At 42.6% G+C, this 20,036-nt stretch overlaps 1 protein-coding gene across 2 annotated transcripts in view; it reads right to left on the bottom strand.

Moving 5' to 3' along the window:
* RGS6 (regulator of G protein signaling 6) overlaps positions 1–20,036 on the bottom strand; it is a 427,599-nt gene that overhangs the window by 85,036 nt on the left and 322,527 nt on the right. For both annotated transcript variants that reach the window (XM_040332702.1, XM_040332703.1), the window contains exon 6: positions 10,001–10,052. In XM_040332702.1, coding sequence (XP_040188636.1) covers positions 10,001–10,052 — 52 coding nt within the window. The remainder of the gene's footprint in view (positions 1–10,000; positions 10,053–20,036) is intronic.

Below are 20,036 nucleotides of genomic sequence, written 5' to 3'. Positions count from 1 at the left end.
CCAGAGACATCTTTCATATAGCCAATGCCCCATTGCAGACTTTTGATTCTTGCATCCCATGTCAATGCATATATATCACAGGTGAGCTTACACCTATCCCAAGAGTACTATGGAAAAGTATTTCTTATAATTGAAATACCTTGAACCAGATTGTGTGGCATTTTCACCCAAATGTGTTTTCTGTCCAGGGCTGCTATGCATTGGAAAACAGAGTCTTCTCCCAAATGTATCAGTAACCTCTCCCCACATCTCTTCCGTTGGCTGAGGCATAAGAACATTTTGTAACTCATTCCACAGTGCCAAGCCGATTTTCCAAGTCACTTTTGCCACCATGTTCACACCCATAAGGAGAAAATGGTGTAGAGATGAAAAAGTTTGTCCAGAAACCTATAATAGATAAAAATGATCATCAAAAAAATAACCATATAAAAAAAATGACCATTTAAAAAAAATGCAATACCAAAAAAAGGTAAAAAGATTATTGAATTTTTTTCACACAAATAAAATAAAAATACAGTGACTTTTACATAAGGACATACCTGCGTGTCACCAGGAGACATTCCCCAGATGACAAGCTCATCTTTATCTGGATGTCTAGAAGTTAGAAGAGGTCGCAGCTGCTCCAGAAGATCAACTAGGCCAAGAGACATTCTTGTGAAGTTGAAGAATTTGTCGGGATTGTTCCGCAGCTCTACATACATGTTAGTGAAATATCCTGAAGATAAACACTAAGACGTCACGGGATGGGTGCAGTAGTGACAAACTCTGCTCTTCTTATCCAGTTCTCTCTTTCGAACTCTCCGAAGCAGAATCAGCATGAGTATTTTTTCAATCTTTTTGATGACTGCATCCTTAATGGATGCAGCCAGAAAAGACAGATAACTTATTGCTAAACACAGTGCTCTCTGTGCTCTCACAAAATGGCTCCCAAAATTAATAATTAACTATTTTCCAGTGAATTGTGAGCATTTGAGAGTGAAAAATAACCCAGAGGGTGGCATGCTTGATGCTCTTAAATGGGAATAATCACAATGTGTAATACACAGCTAAATGCATGTTTTTTCAGCAATGTTTTCCTGCCGCTGGTTCTGGCATTTAGAAGGGTTTTTTCAAATGCCCTGTGTGCATGAGGCCTTATTAGTACCCTAAAAAATCTATGTTTTGCCTTGAGCTCCTCCTAAAAAATAGCAGTGTGCTTCTTTACAGATGACTGTTTCTAAGCATTCCTGCTCTGTAGCCTCTTAATGGTAACTCTGCAGTGTAAAATCATCTAAGAAACTGTTGCCTTTGACTTCTAGACTTGTGAGATCTGGAGTGAGATTTGGTGATGCTGTGCTGTTCTTCTAGCTGGAGAGAATCTGTATGTGAAGACCTAAAATGCAAGAAGCTTTCTGCTTTTGCTTCATGAATTCTGTAGATCCCTTCTTTCTCCACATCACCTGTTGCCTTTTGATCATCACCCCACCAGTCATAAGATCACCAGTCTCCAATGTGGCAGCCGGGGGCAAAGCCCTGCTCTTCTACTAAGATGGCCACCTCCACCCAGAGACACAGTGTGAAGCTAGGCATGGTAAGTCAGTAATAAGAAAACCAATCAGCCGTAGGCAGCTTATAGATGAAAACCGTAGCTTGCTTGTGTGCTGTCTGCTTGCCTTTTATGTATACAGCTTCCATAATATAGGTCACATTTAAAGGGAAAGTCATAGAGTATATATTATTTAATCTACCTCCATTTTTTCCCAAAAACATACAGGGAGTGCAGAATTATTAGGCAAATGAGTATTTTGACCACATCATCCTCTTTATGCATGTTGTCTTACTCCAAGCTGTATAGGCTCGAAAGCCTACTACCAATTAAGCATATTAGGTGATGTGCATCTCTGTAATGAGAAGGTGTGTGCTCTAATGACATCAACACCCTATATCAGGTGTGCATAATTATTAGTCAACTTCCTTTCCTTTGGCAAAATGGGTCAAAAGAAGGACTTGACAGGCTCAGAAAAGTCAAAAATAGTGAGATATCTTGCAGAGGGATGCAGCACTCTTAAAATTGCAAAGCTTCTGAAGCGTGATCATCGAATAATCAAGCGTTTCATTCAAAATAGTCAACAGGGTCGCAAGAAGCGCGTGGAAAAAACCAAGGCGCAAAATAACTGCCCATGAACTGAGAAAAGTCAAGCGTGCAGCTGCCAAGATGCCACTTGCCACCAGTTTGGCCATATTTCAGAGCTGCAACATCACTGGAGTGCCCAAAAGCACAAGGTGTGCAATACTCAGAGACATGGCCAAGGTAAGAAAGGCTGAAAGACGACCACCACTGAACAAGACACACAAGCTGAAACGTCAAGACTGGGCCAAGAAATATCTCAAGACTGATTTTTCTAAGGTTTCATGGACTGATGAAATGAGAGTGAGTCTTGATGGGCCAGATGGATGGGCCCGTGGCTGGATTGGTAAAGGGCAGAGAGCTCCAGTCCGACTCAGACGCCAGCAAGGTGGAGGTGGAGTACTGGTTTGGGCTGGTATCATCAAAGATGAGCTTGAGGGGCCTTTTCGGGTTGAGGATGGAGTCAAGCTCAACTCCCAGTCCTACTGCCAGTTTCTGGAAGACACCTTCTTCAAGCAGTGGTACAGGAAGAAGTCTGCATCCTTCAAGAAAAACATGATTTTCATGCAGGACAATGCTCCAGCACACGCGTCCAAGTACTCCACAGCGTGGCTGGCAAGAAAGGGTATAAAAGAAGAAAAACCAATGACATGGCCTCCTTGTTCACCTGATCTGAACCCCATTGAGAACCTGTGGTCCATCATCAAATGTGAGATTTACAAGGAGGGAAAACAGTACACCTCTCTGAACAGTGTCTGGGAGGCTGTGGTTGCTGCTGCACGCAATGTTGATGGCGAACAGATCAAAACACTGACAGAATCCATGGATGGCAGGCTTTTGAGTGTCCTTGCAAAGAAAGGTGGCTATATTGGTCACTGATTTGTTTTTGTTTTGTTTTTGAATGTCAGAAATTTATATTTGTGAATGTTGAGATGTTATATTGGTTTCACTGGTAAAAATAAATAATTGAAATGGGTATATATTTGTTTTTTGTTAAGTTGCCTAATAATTATGCACAGTAATAGTCACCTGCACACACAGATATCCCCCTAAAATAGCTAAAACTAAAAACAAACTAAAAACTACTTCCAAAAATATTCAGCTTTGATATTAATGAGTTTTTTGGGTTCATTGAGAACATGGTTGTTGTTCAATAATAAAATTAATCCTCAAAAATACAACTTGCCTAATAATTCTGCACTCCCTGTAATCTACTGTAATATTCAGATTATTTTAAACATCCTTATTTTACATGTTCATAATATTCACTAATTTAGTTAAAGCGTATGCCAAGCCAAAAACTTTTTAGGATACTTAGGATACCTTTAGTCTATAGATTTAAATAGGAATACAAAAGCCAAATGATGTGAATAAAAAGCCCATTAACACAGGCACTTACTAAGAATTACTTAGATATGGAGTTATACTTTATTACAATATCTTGTGCTTTTAATGTATAAGTATGCCAACAAGCCATTCAATTAATTATATTAAACAAATACTGTATATCAAATATATTTAACAATAACTACAAAACTGTTGACAAAAATGTGTCGTCCTAGAAATATTTATGCATTCATCCATAGTATAAAGCAGCCTTCTAGAATTAAAAAGATGTTTTCGTTGTTCATGCTATTACTATAACTGACATTTACCATAAAAATGTTTGGAAAATTGTATGATTATTTACATTATATTTTGGTTTATTTACACAATCAAACCACCCTTTAGTCAGACAGCCCTTAACATCACAAAATTATTTGCAATATTTTTAACCCTAAATCTAATTTACAAAAATGAACGAGGAAAGAGAAAAAGACAGACAGATATCCAGGAGAATTTGTCTCTGACGTGCTTTATAGATGATCGCTGATTGATCGCTGTGACTTCCATTAAGCTCCCCTATGCAATGCCTTATGGCCTTTGATTGGGCTTATCTATCTAGTGTTCTTCTTCAATCACATATTATTCTTGCGCCATCGTATTTATTTAAAGTTATTCTCTGATCTTATCTTGCCATTGTATATTAGGAATGACATCCCATATGGTATTTTTTTATACCATCGGTTTTTTTCAAGCCCCCGTGGGCTTCTTTTAACTGTATTTTGTTTTCTTTTTTCATTTTTGACAATGTAGACATTTTTACATTTGACTATGTATGGACGATGACCCCATCAACTTAGACCTTTAGGCAGGTTTGATATAGGATGTACATCGATTCGGCTCGTTTTTGAGTGACCATTTGTCTGTTGGTGTTCTCACCCGGACCGTTAGCCCTCTGTATTGTGTCTACATGTCATATCTTACACTTTTTTTAATAGTCAGTTCACCCTGGTGTTTTCTTACCCTTTTGTTTTTTGGTATTTTCTTTTGCTTTTTTTTTTTTTTTTCTGTTTCAGTAATTTCACTTTGTTTTGTTTTTTGATTTTTGCCTTTATATTTATTTTATTTTTATTATTATTTTTATTTATCTTTATTTTTATTTGTATTTTTCTATTTTTATTTTTATTTTTATTTGCATTTATTTATATTTATTTTTATTTTTATTTATATTCATTTTCATTTTTTTATATTTTTTATTTACATTTATTTATATTTATTATTATTTTTTTCTTTTCATATTTATTTATGTTAATTTACATCTATCTTTATTTTTATTTTTATTTATATTTATTTTTATTTTTATTTTCATTTATATTCTTTATTTTTTACATTTTTTAGTTGTTTATTGTTTAATTTTACTTTTTTTCTTTTTTCTTTTTTTCTTTATTCTTTTTCTCCTTTTTTTCTCCTTTTTTCTTATTTTTTTCTTCTTTTTTGTCCATCTATGTAGGTGTTTGGTTCTGTATTGGTGCTTATCATTAGTCATTTTATTTTTTAAATAAGTTTCTTTTTTTAATAAGTTTCTTCTTTTCTTCACTTATTATCTTATCCTGGGTGAATATAGCACGCTTCCTCTCTAGTACCTCCCCTTGAACCATATCACAGCGGCTTGTTTTACGAGTCGCGCTGTCACATCAGCCTGAATTGTCAGGCTGCGCTCTCCTTGACCCCTGCTACCATGCGACAGGGGCTTGCTTTTCAAGCCTCGCTGTCACATAGACCTGAACTGTTAAACTGCGCTCTCGTTGGCCCCTTGTAACATGTGACGTAGGCTTGCTTTCCAAGCCTCACTGTCACATTGGTCGTAGCTGATTGGCTGAGCCGACGTATGACGCGCCGACGTCATTGTCTCTATGGCGACGGCGGCCGCACAACGACGCTGATCACAATTTTGCAGACTGACACTGGCTTAGGGATACCACAGGACAGCACACGTGGTATCAGCTGTGCGATCGGGATTATGATCGATGCCACAGCGGAGGGGTACATGGACAGCTCCTTCTGCAGGTAGGGGATTTATACATTTTTTCTGGCAATGTACAACTGAGCAGCTATGCGATCACTGTTTTGACCGTGAACACAGCTGGGGGTATGTACCCCATGTGACTCTTTGCTCATGCCTGTTTGTGATTAACTGATCACTAATAGGTGCTTGCATAACATACCTGATGTAGACTCCTGATTGGATGGGTGGGTAGAGGGAGGAGGTGTTTGGGGTGGGTGGGTTTTATTTTTCAAAGATTTTCATTGGTGACAGCTTCTTATATATTTGTTTGCTTTATTGTATTTGTATCTTTTTGCCTGACGAAGAGGTCCTGCGTGGCCTCGAAACGTTGCTCTTTTTGACATAATAGATATGCATTAAATCTTTGGACGTTATGATTCCTGGTGTGCTGGCGAATATATATTATATGATTTGCTTTCCGGTTCCCAGCCGGTGATCGTTTCAGCACCCTTTTTCTACTTGGCCATTTTTCCGGAAGGTGTGCAATCGGAATATTTTTGAGATATCCAGGAGAGACGAGTACGAGGGGAATGAAAAGAAGGGCCATGCATATCCAATTTGTTAAAATGTCAGTAGGGTTTGATTGGGTTTTGATTAGATACCATGTAATATTCCTTTTATCTTGGTTGATTGTGGGTAGGATACATTTCTGGCTCACACAAGGATTTACTTGGCTGTGGTGACATTAAGGATTTTTCACTTATCAGAAAAATAAGTTTCCTGCAGTACAGGACACAGGCTACTTTAGTGATTGTCTTGTTAAAAAACAAAAACAAAAACAAAAAACAAACATGTTATACTTAACTCCTCTGTGCAGTTTCTCCTCTTCTCTGGTCCCTCTTCGCTGCTCCTGGCCCCTCCCGCCTGTTGAATGCCCCCACAGAAAACAGCTTGCAATGGGAGTCACAGCTCCGTGTGTCCATTCAGACACAGAGCCCTGCCCCCTATCTCACCTGATTGGCTGACTGACTTTGATTGACAGCTGCGGGAGCCAATGGTGCCGCTGCTGTGTCTCAGACAATCAGGAGGAGAGATGGTTAAAAACACTCAAGGACATTGCTGGAGAGAGATGGGGCTCAGGTAAGTAATTGGGGGTTGCTGGGGAGGCTGCTACACACAGAAGGTTTTTATCTTAATGCATAGAATGCATTAAGATAAAAACAAACTTCTGCCTTTACAACTCCTTTAAATCATTACGACTGGGCTACAAAAAAAAACCCCCCCAAAAAAACGTATAAAATAGAATTTAAATAAATAAAATAAAATAAATAATGAAACTAAAAAAAAAATGAAAGCACTCCTGTCCCCCCTATGCATACAGGCAAATGCAAAAATTGTCCTTATGTTGCATTAAGAAAGGCTATTTAAGGCCACTAATTTAAAGACTCTGTTTGCACAGGTGATTGCCACTAGAAATTCACCTTACACACACCTTCAGACAATAGAATATCCATAAAATGTTCAAAGAGTTGCTTTTGGGGAGTGAGACAATAAGACTGAGATCTCAAGGAGACACTGGGGAACTAACAGGGGAAGAAATGCAAGCTACACCCTGAACAAAGGCCATAACTAGAGAGTGAGAGGACAAAAAACTCTGATACAGAATGGTCAAGGACAATGTTTGTTCCTTAAAGTAGAGCTAAGGGCAAAATCTTGTTTTACTTTGGATACACTAAGGCCCCGTACACACGGTCGGTTTGGTCCGATGAGAATGAACCGAAGTTCATTTTCATCACTTTTTGTCCGGAATGAGCAAAGGTACGTTTGGAGAAGAAAGGGCACATAATTTAATGAAAATAACCTCTGTCCAACTGTTAAGCATGGGGGTGGATCAATCATGCTTTGGGGTTGTTTTGCAGCCAGTGGCACAGGGAACATTTCACGGGTAGAAGGAAAAATGGATTCAATACAATTTCAGCAAATTTTGGATGGTAACTTGATGCCATCTGTGAAAAAGCTGAAGTTAAAGAGAGGATGGCTTCTACAAATGGATAATGATCCTCAACACACCTCAAAATCCACAGGGGATTACATCAAGAGGCGTAAACTGAAGGTTTTGCCATGGCCTTCACAATCTCCTGACCTCAGCATAATTGAAAATCTATGGATAGACCTTAAAAGAGCAGTGCGTGACAGACAGCCCAGAAATCTCAAAGAACTGGAAGACTTTTGTAAGGAAAAATGGGCAAAGATACCTCAAACAAGAATTGAAAGACTCTTGGCTGGCTACAAAAAGCGTTTACAAGCTGTGATACTTGCCAAAGGGTGCTAAAAACTTTTGCAGACGCCATTATTTTGTTTTCTGCAATTTTGAAAGTATAAATGATGGAAATAAAATCTAACTTTTTTTGACTTATTATAAGAATGTCTAATCTGTAATTTGATGCCTTTTGGAGATTTTTCCATACATATCATATACACCTGACTGATCTCATAGACATGAATTTTTATTTATTTTTTATTTTTTGTATTTTTTCCCTATTTTTTTATAAAATATAACTTCAGGACACTATGTGCAATGGACACAGGGATCAGACCCTGATGTATATTGGCACTTATATTTTATTTATTCAATTTTAAGTGAAATATTCAGCCAAACAGGAGGCGGGGCTGTATGTGACAGCCAGTGCGGGGAACACACAGCAATTGAAATGAAATCTGTTCAATCGATGTCCCCACTCTGATAATTGGTCTGACTGCTCTTCTCTGTCTTCCCCTCCACGATCACTGGGAGAACGCATGCCATGGGTGCTCAACCCCCCTCCCCCCTTGCTCTTAGGCAGTCCACGCTTGCCAGCCCTCATTTTCCACAAAATGCAAGTGGAAAATTTGAGGGCTGTATATAAATATACAGTATCTCACAAAAGTGAGTACACCCCTCACATTTTTGTAAATATTTTATTATATCATTTCATGTAACAAAACTGAAAAAAAAACTTTGTTACAATGTAAAATAGGGAGTGTACAGTCAAGCATGGTGGTGGGAGTGTCATGGTCTGGGGCCGCATGAGTGCTCCTGGCACTGGGGAGCTACAGTTCATTGAGGGAACTATGAATGCCAACGTGTACTGTGACATATTGAAGCAGAGCATGATCCCCTCCCTTCGGAGACTGGGCCGCAGGGCAGTATTCCAACATGATAACGACCCCAAACACACAAGCATGTCTCCAGACCTAAATCCTATTGAGTACCTGTGGGGCATCCTCAAACAGAAGGTGGAGGAGAGCAAGGTCTCTTAAATTAACCAGCTCTGTGATGTCATGTGGAAGAGGACTCTAGTGGCAACCTGTGAAGCTCTGGTGAACTCCATGCCCAAGAAGGTTAAGGCATTGCTGGAAAATAATAGTGGCCACACAAAATATTGACACTTTGGCCCCAATTTTGGTCCTTTTTACTTAGGGGTGTACTCTCTTTTGTTGCCAGCATTTTAGACATTAATGGCTGTGTTGAGTTATTTTGAGGAGACAGCAAATACAGCAAAATACACTGTTATACAAGCTGTACACTCACTGCTTTACATTGTAGCAAAGTGTAATTTCTTCAGTGTTGTCACATGAAAAGATATAATACAAATTATTTACAAAAATGTGAGGGGGATCTTCCACAATCCGTGGTATCGGCAGGAAGTATGGATAGTTTCAAAAGACTCTTGGACGTGCATCTTATCGAACACAATATACAGGGATATAGGAAACAATTATCTACTCAAAGGCCCCGTACACACAACCAGTTTCCTCGGCAGAATTCAGCTTCCGACCGAGTTTCTGGCTGAATTCTGCCGAGAAACCCGGCCGTGTGTACAATTTCGCCGAGGAAGCCGACGAGGACCTCGGTGAGGAAATAGAGAACATGTTCTCTATTTCCTCGTTGTTCTATGGGAGCTCTCGGCCCGCCGAGCTCCTTGGCGGCTTCAGGGCTGAACTGGCCGAGGAACTCGATGTGTTTGGCACCTCGAGTTCCTCGGCCGTGTGTACGGGGCCAAAGACTTCATGTACACTGCTGCTGGTAAATGGACGTTTAGGAGCAGTTGGGTGTTTTTTTCAGCTGCCCCTGAACTCTGCTCTATGTTATCTTATCAGTACATGTACACAGGGTCGTTTATAGTGGTTTCTAGGCAGTTGAGTTTAGAAGCATTTTTTTGTAAAGCAAAAAAAAAAAAAAACATTCATGACCGATGTTCAGAGGCATTTGAAGCGCCAAATGTCTTTTATAGCTTGTAAACGCATGTAAACGCGATGAATCACATTAAGCCGTGTTTTGTTTACAGGCCTTTTTAATTTGTAACTTTTTTTGGGGGGAAAAAACACTTCTAAATGCAAACACAGCTAAACATGGCATGCAAATGCAGCAAAACTGACATTTTTAAATGTCATTTACTATCTGTCAAGTTAAATTGTTTAGGGGAGGTGGTAAAACACACACACCAACATAGGTTGAACAGGATGGACTGTTATCTTTATTGAACCTTACCAATTGTGTAACTATGATTTACATTACCACTTACCATAGTCTGTGTTTTCAGGTTCCCAGCAGTTTGAAGGCCAGAAATATGGAGCCTAGAAAGACATTCAATTAAATAACTGTCAAACTATTTGTGTTTGCATCATTATTAGATCATCTATAAGAGCAGATAATTCAGGTTGAAAATAAGTATTTTGTAAATTATTAAGGTGTGCATAAACTAACAAGACAAGGTTAGTAAAAGGTTAATGGTCCTTGTAGAGATGTTCAACTTTTCTATGCTGGTATCCATCATCAGGAAACCAATACCTAATAGACCTAACCCCCCCATGTGTCACCTTTGCTACTGCTTTATTGCTACAAAACTATATTCTATACAAAGCAAAACTTTACAATCTCTCATCCTTAAATTGATATTAACACACATGACTACAAGATAAATCAGCAAAATGTCAAGTCTTTTCCGTAATAGCAACAATCCAGACAAAGATATGGTTTAATCTACTTAAATAGCCAACAATGGACATTGTTTAAAATCTATTGGGTTTTCCTGGAATTAAGGGACAGTAGACAGAAATTGCAAGCCCGAAATAATGTATTCCCAATCTGGCAATTTGAACACTCCAAAACAGACTTAAACAATCAAGATCGGTTCCCAAGGCAAAAGTAATGCACCAGTAATATAGAACATGTGTAGCCGGGTGCTGGCTGTCTTTGCGATCTCCCACCTGCAGCCCCCGCTGCCGCTGCATAGAAAGACAGGGAGCAGCAGCAGAAGGCAGCGTGTGTCTGTGTGATAGTCACTCCTCATCCACCGCTTGCTCTGTCTTCTCCCCCCTCCCTCCTAGCAGCCGCTCCTTGACCAATCAGCAGAAGAAGGTCACACAAGCTGCAATGCACCCTGAGATATGTAGTTTTGTGGAGGGACTGCTGCACTGTGTGGGATGACTGCCAAACTGTAAATCCCAATAAACTATGGGACCCAAGAGGAGTCAGGGAGGATTTTTGTTGAACTGTCCGGGAAAGTTTGTGTCTTTTTGGCACTGAGAAGGAGAGAGTGACGGGATCACTAGCTGCATGCCGATTTACTGGTGTTTGTTGGAGGCTTCGTAGAGAGAGACTGGGGGGGGGCTTCTGCCATGGATGTCTGCAGCTGTAGCCTGAGAACAGGTTAAAGGGTTATCTACCTATTACCAACACTACTTACAGAGACTGAGTTGTTGAGACCAGGACACCAACTGGTCAACTGAACTGTCACTGCTTCTGACTTGCATCTACTCTGTATCTGTGCAATAATGATACTGCATCTAACGTACCAACTTACAGCCTGCAGGTGTATTATGACTGTTGTTAAGTGCACCAACACTTCATATAGGGTTGCAACGATAGCCGGCATAAGAAATACACTAAGGACTGCCCTGTCACATAACCTGCCAGCAAATCCCCTCCGCCCCTCCACTATCCATTTGTGTAGTTTCAAATACTGACAATGTTTGCCAGACAGTCTTAGGTCTAACATAGCTGTCATTAGTGCACCATGGCAGTATAGCTTCAGTGGTTGACAGTTCAAGTCATATTACTGTTCACTGCTGCACTTCAAGTGCCGTTGTTACTGTTTGTGCTGATCTGGATGGCAAGTGCCATCCTATGCCTTGTCCTTTTTACTAATTACTCTGCATACCAAAGTGTGTTATTACTATTGTTATTAATTTACTTTTCTTTCCTTTGCTTGCCTTGTTACTAACTTTGTTGGGTGACAAATACTAAGTTTGCCTTTACTACTGTAATTGATTTGGTGCCTGTTTCTTTGAAATAGCATTATTGTGCTTACAGTTACTGTCAGTAAATTTTCTGTGATATTGTGTGCTTGTGCACTCAGCCTGGTGTGTCAGGGGGGCTGAGGGAATTTTGAGGCCAAGAACAGAGGACCCATTATAACCAGCGGGTCCTTTTGGGGTTGCGCAACACATGTCAGATTTGATGCTCAGAATCTGTAGATACAGTCAAAAATTACTTTGTGTGTTTGTTAGGTTTGGCAACGCACTGACCTAAACCTAAATTGGCAGCTCCCAGCAACATTACATTTTGTAGGTCGAAGCCTCGAGGTGCATTACCCATACGTTTAGCATGGTTTTCTCCAGACGGCTATATGCTATATGTAACACAAGGTTAAATCTTTGGAGGTAGAATGAACTTTTATATGAAGGCAAATCCCTGGAGGCGAAAGCCATTTACTTATAATTTTAAATGACTTATTTTGACCTAAAAAATTGAAGCAACTTAGCTGGCTGTCAGTAGATATGGTATGCTAGCTTTTTGCTCAGGTTAAAAGTTCAGCTTCCTTTGTTGTGATGGAGAATACATCATGAAAATAAAGGCCAAGGCAGAAGCTTGAAGAAATATATAATAGAAATCAGGAAACAGGATCATAACTGACTTAATATGTTTGTTTAAACCTTTCTATGCAGGAATAAGTAGCGTTTACTGTCACATCTTGCAAAATTAAAGGCAGCTGGCTTTTTGCCTCCTGTTCTAGCATCGTTAACTTGTATTACATTTATACAGGTACAGAAAACCTTAGTGACAATACATTCAGCTACACAATAAATGCAAACCACAAACCAACAGTGCAGTAAAACTGTTTAGTTGGAAATATTCATCTAGGCAGGATATAGACTCAAATAGTGGAAAATGTGGGAATGAAGGGAACATTATTAAGTATTTAAAGCTGATCTCCACATTAGTTCTTGCCCTACCAATATCTTCTTTGTAATAGATTTTTATTCAAAGGTTTAATAAGGTTCTTAGGATAAAAACAGTATTAGACAGATATAAAAAGATAAAAGCACCCAATATTACCAAAGATAATCAAGGGTTGGATCATTATAAATATAACACAAAAAACAAGTTTAAGGGTTGATCCTACCAAATTAGGCTACTGCTTGCCCAGGGCATCACCAAGATATATATAGTTGCTCTTATATCAGGGACATTACTTCAAAGCCCAACCAATATGTTATTCATCACTCTACTCAAATGGGACACCCTAAGGCCTCGTACACACGGCCGAGGAACTCGACGTGCCAAACACATCGAGTTCCTCGGCCAGTTCAGCCCTGAAGCCGCCGAGGAGCTCCGCGGGACGAGAGCTCCCATAGAACAACGAGGAAATAGAGAACATGTTCTCTATTTCCTCGTCGAGCTCCTCGTCGGCTTAATCAGGGGAGGGCTGGCAGGGGGGGCAGGGTGGAAATCTCCCCCTGGGCTGGTGACACTATGCACAGCCACCGGCCGCCACTACCAAATACTGTTTTTGCAGAGCAGGAATATGCCTGCTGGAGCTCTGTTAACACAGGTCACGGCCGCTGCTCACCTCCCACTGTGCAGCCGTGCCTGTGTCAGCTCTGAGGTAGATGGCTGCAGAGCTGAGCTATGTCTCGTCTCACACATAGCTCAGCCTCAGCGCACAACAGCGCTGAATCCCCTTCTCTCTCTGCACAGACACAAGGAGAGATAGAGCTCATCTGCTCCTCCTCCTTCTGAGTCTGTCCTGCCCACACTCCCCAGGCATGTGTGGGCACTGGACAGGAAGTTTGAACCCAAAAAAGCATCAGACAGCCTGCCTGAGCCTCAGCCTCCATCCTGGTAAGCTCTCTAGTCTCTCCTGCCTCCCAGTGTATAAAAAGAGGTGCTCTGTGGACTTTGTTAAAGGGGAGGGGGGGGCAGGCTTTGGTGAGCAGAGACCCTCTTTACACAATAGTCCACAGCATGCACCCTTAAATCAAGTTTCTCAGAACACCTCTTACATCAAATCTGATGTATATGGGCTCTGTGTGGACTCTGATGTAAGGGGAGGCCTCTGTGCGGACTCTGATGTTAAGGGAGGCCTCTGTGCGGACTCTGATGTTAGGGGAGGCCTCTGTGCGGACTCTGATGTTAGGGGAGGCCTCTGTGCGGACTCTGATGTTAGGGGAGGCCTCTGTGCGGACTCTGATGTTAGGGGAGGCCTCTGTGCAGACTCTAATGTAAGGGGAGGCCTCTGATGTAAGGGGAGGCCTCTGTGCAGACTCTTGTGATCATGAAAAATCTTAGACTGTTTTCCTCGATCCATCACTTTTCCACACTCTATGGGCCACCTGACTGGACTTGCCCCCCAGGGCTAAGGCTGCCAGCCCTCCCCTGTTTGTAATGCAGGAGTAATAAAGGCTGGCACTAAAGTGGTTAAAGCTTGTGATTTATGTTAGTCATAATTTATGCATACTTTTTTCACATTTACTGTAGATATGCTCATAAAAATGTATTAAAATGTTTTATTATTACAACCTATAAATAGTAATAGTAAGAATAATAAGCATTGCATCTTTCAAATTAACAACAATTATTTAAGAAATTTAAAGTGGTTCTAAGGCTAGGTTCACACTGCTGCGAATTCAAAATGCTGCGAATTTACCGCGATTTTACCGCAAATTTTGCTGCGATTTCGGCCGCGATTTAAGAGACATCTGTGCAGGGTTCAATGTAAATCGCGGCCGGAAATCGCAAAAAGTAGTACAGGAACTACTTTTTGAAATCGGCGTCGCACCGATTAGGACATTGCCATTGCCGACAATTGCCGGCAAATGCCGCCGATTTGAGATGCGATTTGACATGTCAAATCGCATCTCAAATCGTACCAAATCGTACCCAGTGTGAACCTGGGCTAAAGGTTTAAAAAGTTTTACATTCATGCATTCTATGCATGAAGGTAAAAACACTGTTACAACTGTCATGTCTACCCCAACGCAGGTGATCAGACACTATAGCTGGCTACTGTGTGCTTCACCTATAGCAGCCCCCTTTCCCTTAAGACAAGCAGGCCTACTGGTACTTAGTTGCCCCCAGGACTTATGCACAATACTATAGTGTCTGGCTACCACGCCCTGGCGGATGCAGACTGAGCAAAGCAAACAGGTACTTGCAGTTTAGCAGACAGACAGCGTGGTTTAAAGGCAGTTAGGCTGCATTCACACCTGAGCGTAGGGTTTTGCAGAGTTTTTTACCGCGATTTGTCGCAACAAAACACAGCGTTTTTTACCGCGATTTGCCACGACAAAACGCAGCGTTTTTTACCGCGATTTTGTACATGTCTAGGGTCACCAATGTAAAACGCCCAAATACGCTCAATTCGAGCAACAAAAAAAGTCCAGAACTTGTTTGAGCTTCAGGCGTTCGGCATCAGGCGTTTTGTAGTGGAGATGTGAACCATCTCCATAGAGAATAATGTATTTTTTCCCCTCTAGCGTTTTGGAGCATCGCGCTTCAGGCGACAAAACGCTCAGGTGTGAATGGGCACTTAAGGTAATAAGGCAAGCTGAGTTCAGGGGATAGTCCAGTATTCGTTCCAGGTAAAAGGCAGGCTGAGTTCAGGGGATAGTCCAGTATCAAATCCGGGCCATACACAGGAGATCCAACAGCAAGCAAGGCAGACTAACCGGAGGCTTGATTCTAGAACAATACAGGTAAGTCTATCTCTATCACAAGCAAGGGATAGAATGTTTGTTTGCTTATATCAGGTGACTGACCAGATTAATCAGCTAACAGGTGAACACAGACAGGGGAAAAACAACAGCCAAAACCCGGGTGCTGGAATGAGGAACAAGGGCACTAAGTGATCATATCAAACACCTTCAGTGAGTAGCAGCCTCCTCAATACTTACCTGAGCCCGATCTTCTTGCAGCAATGTGCAGCTGTCTGGGAATTCTCCTTCCTCATTGGCTGAGATAGCTTGCTTGCTAATGGGGGCACTTGGCAGGAAGGAGGAGTCAAGAGGGCAGGCAGGGAGTTCGAGAAGAGGAGGATCAGGGCTGTTCTGTGCAAAGTTTTTTTTTTACATGTCTTTAATATTACTTTAAGGGATTTTCATAATTTTGATTTATGTCTCTGTTTCTGCTATATATCTGTAATCTTAGATAACTTTAAAAATCCACAAGACGCCTTTAACCTTACATCATTTTACACTCAACAAAGAGAAGGCTAATTTATTAAATACTTTCTTTAGCTCTGTGTATACAAAAGAAGCATAGGCGAGTTCATGTCCATAATAGGGATGGTATTGACACAGCCCCAAATAATCCACAATGGATCAAAAGTGATATGGTCCAGGAATATTTAGACAGAATAAAGGTGGATAAAGCACCTGGACCTGATGGCATCCACCCACGGATCCTAAAAGAATTGAGCTCTGTAATTTCAAAGCAATTGTATCTCATTTTTAGGGACTCATTAATGACGGGAATAGTACCACTGGATTGGCGCAGGGCGAACGTGGTGCCTATATTTAAAAAGGGATCAAAGTCTTTACCAAGTAATTATAGACCTGTTAGTTTAACTTTTGTAGTTGGGAAGAAACTGGAGCGTTTAATAAAATACCACATAGACAAGTTCTTGCTGGAAAAAAATATTTAACCGCTTAAGGACCGCCCACAGTATATATACGTCGGCAGAATGGCACGGACAGGCATAATCACGTACATGTACGTGGCCCTTTAAATGCCTGCCACGTGGTCGCGAGCACGCCGGCGGCGGCGCGTTTGCGACCCTGCTGCCTTCCCCGTGAGTCGGACCGCGGGTCCCTCGGACTCGATCGCGCGGGGATACCGGCGATCGTCTCATGGAGGTATAGAGTGGGGAGATGCTTGTGTAAACAATCATCTCCCCGCTCTGACTATTGATAATGACACTGATCTCGGCTCAGTGTACTCGGAGTGGAGATCAATGTTGTGACGGTATTGGTATGATATCCCCGTCAAGCATTCCCTCCTCTCCATACAAGAACATCACTGGATTCCCCACACATGAGTCAAGACTGGATGCTGGAACCAAGACACTTTATTGACACAAAAACTCAGCTTATATGTGGTTACAGCCTGTTAGGAACGCCCCCCTCACACAGTGGGGTTTCCCATACAGATTATAGGAGACAAGTCGGAGCCGACCCTGCAGACACGTTTCTTTAGATAAAGACATCACTGGAGTTAATTACTACACTGAAGCAATCAATATAATTAACATACTACTTCTCTAATCATTTAGCCTGATGATACAATACACATCTTTTAAGGGTAAACACAGATCTTCTTTACACAACACAATAGATCAATTAACGTTTAGAATAGTGAGGGGACATTAGCACGTCAATAACCTGTCAGAGGAATGAATCACACATGAAATTCCTTTCTACCTCTACCCATGGCTAGCAGGGAGCAGTACACTGAGACATATAGGCAAATGTATCACAATGGCCCCCCTTTTGCTCCCTGCTCCGGCAAATCCGGTTGGACCTTCCCTGGTCCAGTAGGGTTGACGGGTTCAGAGCTTTTAGTCCGAGGTTAACTCCGTTTGGCATGACTGACCTCCCTTGACAACTGCTTCAGACTCAGGTATGTCACCGGGTCGTCAGATCACACGCCGGTCAGTCCCCAAGTCTTTGTGCGATCTGCAAAGTCACCAGAAGTCAGTGTGAAGACAGCGAATGGGTCTGTGCGCTGCCGTCTAGGTGTCCCGCTATGGGAGGGGGCAGGTTATGGCTCTGAAGTGACAATCACAGGAGATTCATAAAAAGGAAAAGTTATATTTGTTGTAGCACTGGTGCTCAGAGTCCGGGGGGGGGGGAGAGGGGACTCAGAGCCCCATAAGGTCAGCCACCCCCCGCTCCCTCCGCAGCCGCCGGTTCTCCTCTTGGAGCTTCTCCAGCTCCATCTCCAGTTCATGGAGCCTGGGGGGGTCAGCCTGCTGTGACCTCAGGTGGTTGTTCTCCTCCTCCATGCGGCTTATGCACTCCTCCAGCTCTATGTACTCACGGATCAGCTGCTGCTTGCTCATGTCCTGCAGGCTCTCCACGTGGTCCTTCATCATCAGGAACTGGGTGGTGGTGTAAGGGGCCACCGGTGGGCCCTTGGCGAACATCTCGGCCCGCATCTGGGACGCCCGCTGCGACTCCCTCTCCTCCAGTCGCTTCTTCTCCTCCCAGGTCCGCTGGTTATATGACTTCCAGGACCTCTTCTTCTTGAAGGGTGGCCGGCGGTGCCTCTTTCTGCCCAGCTCCCTCCAGGGCCCCTCCGGCTCAGGGCTGGAGCCCATGACCAGCTGACAATGGTGTTCCCTGTTGTCCGTAATAGCAGATTGTACCATGAGGGCTTCGTAAGGGGTGCCCAATGGTTCTTCCCGACCCCGCTCCTGGGGATCCCAAGCCGAGTCTACACAATGGGCTGCTGCTGGTGGGCGGTACCCAGGTTGAGACCAATTTGACCTGGTGTTGTCATTCATGGGGCAATTCTGCTTGAAGTGACCCAACTGTTTGCACCGGAAGCAGCGTTGTTCGTTGTCCTCCTGGCGTGGATAGCGAGGGCTAGATGTCACCGGTCTGTTAGGAGGTTGGTATCTAGCGGCTGGTGGGTGTGAGGGCGCCGTTGGTCATGGAGGTTGTACCCGTGGTGTGACCTGGTTTGTCTTGCGAGTATCCGCATATTCATCCGCCAACTTCGCGGCCTCATGGGCCTGCGATCTCTCACCCAATCTTTGACATCCGTCTGGATGTGATTGTAAAATTGCTCCAGGAGCATTAGTTGCAAAATGTCCTCTGCGGTGGTGGCCTGGCTGCTGTTAACCCAGTTAGAGGCCGACAGGGACAGCTGGCATGCCCATTCTGCGTAAGAGTCTTTCGTGGTTTTGCGTGAGTCCCTGAACTTCTGTCGGTGGGACTCTGGGGTTACTGCATAACGAGCCAGGAGCACTTCTTTAACCCGGGCATAGCTATGGATATCCTGATCTGGCACGGTCCGGAACGCATCAGAAGCTTTGCCTGACAGTTTGCCTGACAATATTGCAACCCACTCTCTTCTAGCTATTCGGTGCAGGTTACATTGTCGCTCAAAATCCGCCAGGTAGTTATCAATTTCACAGTCCTTTTCATTAAAAGCTTTAAAAGCGCTAAACGGAATCTTCCTTGCGTCTGCTGTGCTGTACTCACTGTTCGGAGAAGGTGCGGCTGCTTGTTGGACTGCTGCCAGTTTTAACTGTAGTTCTGCGTCCCTTATTTGTTTATCCTTCTGTAGTTCTGCGTCCCTTATTTGTTTAGCCTTCTGTAGTTCTGCGTCTCTTATTTGTTTAGCCTTCTGTAGTTCTGCGTCCCTTATTTGTTTAGCCTCCTCCGCTAACAGGTCCATCACTTTCAGCACCACATCCGGCGTTGGGTTCGGGCCGAACCACGCTAGCTTCTCTCTCATTAGCTTGTTGGCTGGCGATTCCTCCTCCTGAATCACTGGTGTATCCATCTCTTGTACTGCTGGCGTTGCTGCAATCCCGTCCTCCTGGTCTATCTCCATTGATTCCGCTATGATGACCCGCTTGGTTTTGTTGCTAGCAATCCTTCCAGTAGTTCTTCCAGTGTCTGCTTGGAATCCGGGTGTGAAGGAGAGTAGAAGGGAAGATCCCGCTGCTGCCAACCAATTTGTGACGGTATCGGTATGATATCCCCGTCAAGCATTCCCTCCTCTCCATACAAGAACATCACAGGATTCCCCACACATGAGTCAAGACTGGATGCTGGAACCAAGACACTTTATTGACACAAAAACTCAGCTTATATGTGGTTACAGCCTGTTAGGAATGCCCCCCTCACACAGTGGGGTTTCCCATACAGATTATAGGAGACAAGTCGGAGCCGACCCTGCAGACACGTTTCTTTAGATAAAGACATCACTGGAGTTAATTACTACACTGAAGCAATCAGAATAATTAACATACTACTTCTCTAATCATTTAGCCTGATGATACAATACACATCTTTTAAGGTTAAACACAGATCTTCTTTACACAACACAATAGATCAATTAACGTTTAGAATAGTGAGGGGACATTAGCACGTCAATAACCTGTCAGAGGAATGAATCACACATGAAATTCCTTTCTACCTCTACCCATGGCTAGCAGGGAGCAGTACACTGAGACATATAGGCAAATGTATCACAAATGTCATGTGACACAGAGCCCATACCCCCTACAGCAGGGCTCAAAATTTCAAGCCCTGAGCTTCTAGCCA

Source organism: Rana temporaria, chromosome 13 (assembly GCF_905171775.1).
Source record: "Rana temporaria chromosome 13, aRanTem1.1, whole genome shotgun sequence".
Lineage (NCBI taxonomy): Eukaryota > Metazoa > Chordata > Amphibia > Anura > Ranidae > Rana > Rana temporaria.
The sequence above is the reverse complement of the archived record's forward strand: the minus strand, read 5'-3'. Positions and strand labels throughout refer to the sequence as shown.